Consider the following 6,358-nt stretch of genomic DNA (forward strand, 5'->3'; position numbering starts at 1 on the left):
TGGTAATGTCCCATAGGTGATGATGGCATTGAAGAAGCATCAGAAATTGGGTCTTGAGTAGAGGAGGATAGTAAACTTGTATGCTCATTTTGTTCATGATCCTCGGCAAAAAACATTTTTCTTGGCTGGCCCAGAACCGTCCTTCCTAGAGTTATGTCAAACAAAAGTAACACTTTAATGCATAGAGCAATATACCAAGGACTTTGAACAAACAGACACTAGGCTAAGCACATTAAAATTACAAGTCTGGTCTTTACTTTAGAACAGTTCTATGTGGGTATTGTTATCTTCAGTTATTGAAACTTCCCGTGAGAGCTATTTGAAAGAAAAATTCAGGACTAGACTGTAAACTCAAGGATTACTGGGCAGCATGTATTGCAAGATACCCTATGAAATGCTCTAAGGAAGCAGCTGCCACTAATTTGGTATGGGATGTTCTCAAAGAACTAATGCCTAATAGTACAAAATAAAGCTTGAAATACGTAGGCTGTTTTACAGATAATATCTGTTACTTACCAACATTTCGAACTTGTTCTGATATATCTGCCCTTATATCAGAAATATCCCACATTGCAAGAAAGGAGTCGAAGCAGGACCCTTCTTCCGCTTCTTGAACATAAGGTTTATAGGAAAAACTGTAGTGATGTGCAATAGCAGCTAGGAACATTTCAACGCAAATGATGAAATCCTGCAACAAGGAAAGAAGTATTAACTAAAACTTAATCATTAATGACTGGGAAAAAAAGAAAAAGAGTTCTTCATTGAATGACTGACAGTAATTGCACTGAGATGTTGGCATCAGCTACTCTTAAAGCAGGGATAGGATGTTCTTGGCAGACATCAGAGTGCAATCCATTTGATGCAGATGCAGGAACCAGTTCGTGCTGGACAGACTGTCTTAGTAGAAGTAGAGAGTCAACAAGACCTTATTAATGAATTCTTTCAAGAACAGTTGCAGTGATATCCTACAGAAATATTTAGCTGGGACATATTCCTTCCACATAACACGTGGGTAGTGAAGTGTTGAGCATAAAACTCAGCTGGGGTGACTAGCTGAGAGTCCAACTTACTATAAATTCAGTATTAATCTAGCCTATGCTAGGTAAGATATGGTAATATTTATTTGAAATCATAGGTCATCTTACATACAGTGATTTCTCCTATAAAGTAATTGCCTCAGCTCCTACCTGTAGGCCTGTAGCCACAGCTTCCACGCTCTGTCATTCCCAAGTGTGTTTCTCAGAAATAACATCACCAGCAATGCAATAAGCACAGCTTGCCTATAAAAGTTATTAATTATGGTTATAACAGTGTTGCCTACAAACCTCCAAGCAAATCTGGTAATCAAGGCCTACTTTTAAGTATACTTGTGTATGTACATGGTAAGAATATTACAAAAAAAAACAAACAACAAAACTTGCTGCTTGCTTAGATTTTAAATGAAAAGAAAGAGAACAGGCTAACATTAAAATTGTGGAATCACCGAGATGGGAAAAGACCTCCAAGATCATCCAGTCCAACCATCCACCCGTCACCAGTATTTCCCACTAAACCACATCCCTCAGTATAACATCCAAATACTTGAACATCTCCAGCATTGATGACTCCACCACCTCCCTGGGCAGCCCATTAGAGCACCTGACCACTCCTTTGGAGAGGATGTTCTTCCTAACATCGAAGCTGAATCTTCCCTGGCACAACCCAAAGCCATTCCCTCTACTGCTATTGCTGTTACATGGGAGAAGAGGCCAACCCCCACCTTGCCACAACCTCCTTTCAGGCAGTTGTAGAGAGTGATAACGTCCTCCTCCAGACTAAACAATCTCAGCTCCCTCAGCCACTCCTCATAAGGGCCCATGCTCTACATCCCTCACCAGTTTCATTGCCCTTCTCTGAGCATGCTCCAGAGCCTCAATGTCTTTCTTCTAATGAGGTGTACAAAACTGAAGGTAGTACAATATTTACTCGTGGCCCTGAATACCAAAAGAGAAGACAACCTGAGAAATGTTTTTGTTTTTTTTTTTTCTAGTTTGTTATTAGAACAAGCTGCTTCTCTGCAAGAGTGTTACTGCACTGCTCTGATTGCAAGAAGTAACTAGTAAATAATTAACTTACCAGAAGGAAACAAAAACTACCATCTTCACACAAAGGAACTTGCCAACAGGTTGGATAGGGTTCAGTTCTTCACGCAGTACTTTATAAAACAGCACTAGACAATACATAGCAANGTGAAGTGTTGAGCAATAAAATTCAGCTGGGGTGACTTAGCTGAGAGTCCAACTTACTATAAATTCAAGTATTAATCAGCCTATGCTAGGTAAGATATTGGTACTCCAATTTATATTGAATATCATAAAGGTCATGCTACATACAGTGATTTCTTCCTATAAAGTAATTGCTCAGCTCTACCTGTAGGCCTGTAGCCACAGCTTTCCACGCTTGCCATTCCCAAGTGTGTTTTCAGAAATAAACACAAACTTTCAACCAGGCAATGCAATAAGCACAGCCTTGCCTATAAAAGTTAGTTAAATTAATGTTATAGTAAACAGTGTTGGCCTACACACTCCAAGCAAATTCTGTTAATCACGGCCTACTTTTTATAGTATATGGCTTGTTATGTACATGTAAAGAATATACAAAACAAAACAACACAACAAAAACTTGCTGCTTTGCTTAGATTTTAAATGAAAAGAAAGGGAAAAGAAAAAAAAAACAGGCTAACATTTGTAAAATTTGTGGAATCACCGAGAATGGCGAAAACAACCTCCAAAACTCATCCAGTCCAACCATCCACCGGTCACCAGTTATTTCCCACTAAAACACAATCCTCATCTATAACATCCAAATACTTTGAACATCTCCAGATATTGATACGACTCCACCACCTCCGCTGGGACAAGCCCATTAGAGCACCTGACCACTCCTTTGGAGAGGATGTTCTTCCTGAACATCGAAGACTGAAATCTTCCTGAGCACAACCAAAGCCATTCCCTGTACTGCTATTTGCCTGCTTAAAGGGCGACATAGAGGCCACCCCCCACCTTGGCACAACCTCGCTTCAGTGCAGCTGTAAGAGGTGATAGACGTTGCCTCCTCCAGGACTAAACAATCTCAGGCTCCTCAGCACTCCTATAAGCAAGGGCCCATGCTCTACATCCCTCACCAGTTTCATTGCACCTTCTCTGAGCAATGACTCCAGAGTGCCTCAATGTCCTTTTCTAATGAGGAGTGTACAAAAAACTGAAGGTAGTTACAATAATTTACTCGTGCCCTGTAATATCCGAAAGAGATAGACAACCTGAGAAATGTTTTTTGCTTTTTTTTTTTTTCCTATGTTGTGTCTATTCAGAACAAGCTGCTTGCTGCTGCAAGAGTGTTACTGCATCTGCTCTGATTGAAGAAGTATAACTAGTAAATAATTGAACTTACCAGAAGGAAACAAAAACTACCATCTTCACACAAAGGAACTTGCCAACAGGTTGGATAGGGTTCAGTTCTTCACGCAGTACTTTATAAAACAGCACTAGACAATACATAGCAAACTAACGAGGAAAAAAAGAAAAGCTTTTAAGATCTGAACAATCTGGACTGCAAGCAACCAAGTTAACATGTAGCCATTGATCTCCCCTTTTCACTGATAATTCTCCCAGTGTATTACTGCTGTGTTTCTTTAAGCCATCACATCAACCTGAACATGCAGAAGTCAGTGCAGCTGCTGGGACTCTTGTTGCAGCAGAAAGCAGCTGCAGCTCACGAGTTAACAGTCACCCACCACACACAGCCACAGCACCAGGAGGACACCCTCTTCAGGTGCATTATCATGCTTTTCCTAAACCTGCTGCAGAAGTGAGGTGGCAGCTCATGTTTACTGTGCTCTAGAGGAAGCAGCAGTTCCTCCAGTTGCCCAGCAAGCCGCCAAGTCCTCTCTCTGATCTCCACAATGAAAATCTTCAGGTTTACAGGCTGACATCTTACCCTTTCCCCATGACAAGGCAGCCGAACCAATAGTTGCCTTAGGGCTAACTTCAAACTAAAAGCTTAACTGCCACACTCCTGAGTATCCTTGTCCCTTGAAAGGATAATATTTGCCCAGAGAGAGTCGAGAAAGCCTTGTAATTTTGCTGCCTTTTTTTCTTTAAAGGATGCAAGCACTGTTTCTACTTCTCAAGGTTGCTACCTTTGTAGCGGTATTTTCAACAAAGTTACTGCAGAGTCTTTGTATGGGTGCTGGGAGGAAGCCAGCAAGCCCGGGTCAGGATCAGTTCATCAGATAGTTTGGAATAGAGAAGTGGGACACCTTACTGCTTTATGGAGGAGTTAAAACATTCTGCACAAACAGTATCGAGCAGAAAATAAAAACAGAATTACAGTGAGACACTCTACCTATAATATATAACAACCAGATATTCCTACAATTACTCTCACTAGCTCCCATAATAAGAATCACATAGTATTAACGTGATGACTTAAAAGAGCAAAAAGATACACTCTTGATACTCACTAGCTGTGACATGTTGTTAAGTATAACCAGGTAAGTCCAAGCATTGTCGAAGCTGAAGTTTCCTTCATCATACACGCCTACGAGTTCACAAATTCTGAAAGAGTTTTTAGAATTAATGACAAAGTAATACATGCACGTTTTCTTCAACTGTTAAGCCTCCATCACATTAATCACCTGTTTGAACTGTTTTGGTTGTCACGTATGGACAATGCACAATCATTTTTCAACAACATATTAAGTTGATACTCATGTTTTTTTAGCTGCTTTGCTTTTAACTGTTAAAACACAATCGTTGATATAAATATTTACCAGATATTCTTTGTGAATAGCAGCTTTTCTGCAAGCCTACAGAATTAATTGAGCTGATCAACAATACAAAGTATATGAAATTAAGCTTTCAACATTAGTTGGTTTAACTGCCTGCTAGTCCTTTGCAACAACAGTTCTACAATATAAAGGCAAACAGTTTGGCTTGTCACATGCAAAGTTTAATAAAATGTAAAAGATTAAGTGAAACCTGACATTAAAAATACACAGCTGTTAAAACCACGAAGGAAGGAGGAAGAAAAGAGAGCTCTAAAATTAAGAGAATGGTGCTCTAAAACGTCCTTCCCACATAAACAGTATTTTTACATCCTTTTCCACTTCTTTGAGCTGTAGGCTTTGTGTATTTATTATTTCAATTCTGCAAAAAGGCATTTGCTGTAGAGAAGCCATAAAGAAATCAGAGGCTGATGCAAATTGCAAGGACCCATTTAGAACGCAACACAACTACTTTGCTTTCAGACTGCATTGATTCAATGCAAAGGGCACGAAAATAGTTTCCAGTCTAACTCAACATTATGTCCCAAAGACCAATATACATTATTTATGAGTGTACTTACAAAGCAATAATAGTAGTAAACGGTCTGACAACAGTGTACTGCAAAACACCCAGCTTACACCTAAATAACAGAACTCTGCAAAACAAACACAAAATTAATTGTACAAGAATTTAAAGACTCATGGAAAATTCCTCTTCTCAGTTGTTTCACTAAACTGCATTTTTATTTCATGGTGACTTTTACTTCATTTGTTTACAGAACTTCAAATGTAAAAGCATTTTGTGCATATATGCCATCAAATAGACCTAGACTTCACAGATGCATAACATTAAATACCTGGTAATTCACTTCCAGCCACAAAGAGACTCTGGCCAGCCTAAATGAAGAGAATGAAATTGTCCCTGCATTTGAGTATGTTTAGGAGTTACATTCATAGTTTGTGTTTAACGTTCTAAACAGCCTTATTAAAATCTCTTGAGTGGAGGAAAACTGACTCTGCTCAGCTGAGTAAGTAAACAGAAATGAGCAGCTCATGGGCACATGGCCTTTCTTTTCTCAGCCACGGAAATACAAACAATATGCTACGTGGTGCCACTGAATCAAAACGAGGCTTTTGGCAAACATTCTATGATGGCAAAGGAAGGAAATTCATAGAGACCTTTTTCCAGCATTATTCAAAAGTTAGTGTTCCTCAGCAGCACTGGAGTCAACACATTAGTAAGTAAGTGTGATTTCTAGCACGTTTTACAGCTGGATGGAAACACACACATTATCACTGATGAACAAGGTGTGCAAACCATAAACAGACCACTGCCAAGCAACAGAAGTATACTACTACTAAGTACAAAAACATCTGTATCTGGCTACACAGCTTGAAATCTAGTATGTCATCAAATACTCACTCTCCCATAGCCCACGATGGACAACAGCACAGGGGAGGCAGGTGTCTCTGCTGATCTTTCGCTTCTATTATTAATACGAGGTTTGGATATCGGTTGGTTAGGTAATTTGAAAGAAAAACCATAAAATTATA

At 39.4% G+C, this 6,358-nt stretch overlaps 1 protein-coding gene across 1 annotated transcript; it reads right to left on the bottom strand.

The window, feature by feature from the left end:
- Positions 1 to 4: 4 nt before the first annotated feature.
- Positions 5 to 6,352, bottom strand: LOC107306863 (transmembrane protein 184C-like; the record flags this gene model as incomplete). The annotated part of the gene is given in 8 exon segments (XM_015850266.1): positions 5 to 145; positions 517 to 688; positions 1,188 to 1,252; positions 1,255 to 1,280; positions 3,430 to 3,542; positions 4,502 to 4,595; positions 5,386 to 5,460; positions 6,228 to 6,352. Coding segments are annotated over 8 exon segments (811 nt in total), but the record flags the coding sequence as incomplete, so codon positions are not given.
- Positions 6,353 to 6,358: the final 6 nt, after the last annotated feature.

Source organism: Coturnix japonica, assembly GCF_001577835.2.
Source record: "Coturnix japonica isolate 7356 chromosome 4 unlocalized genomic scaffold, Coturnix japonica 2.1 chr4random1213, whole genome shotgun sequence".
Taxonomy (NCBI): Eukaryota; Metazoa; Chordata; class Aves; order Galliformes; family Phasianidae; genus Coturnix; species Coturnix japonica.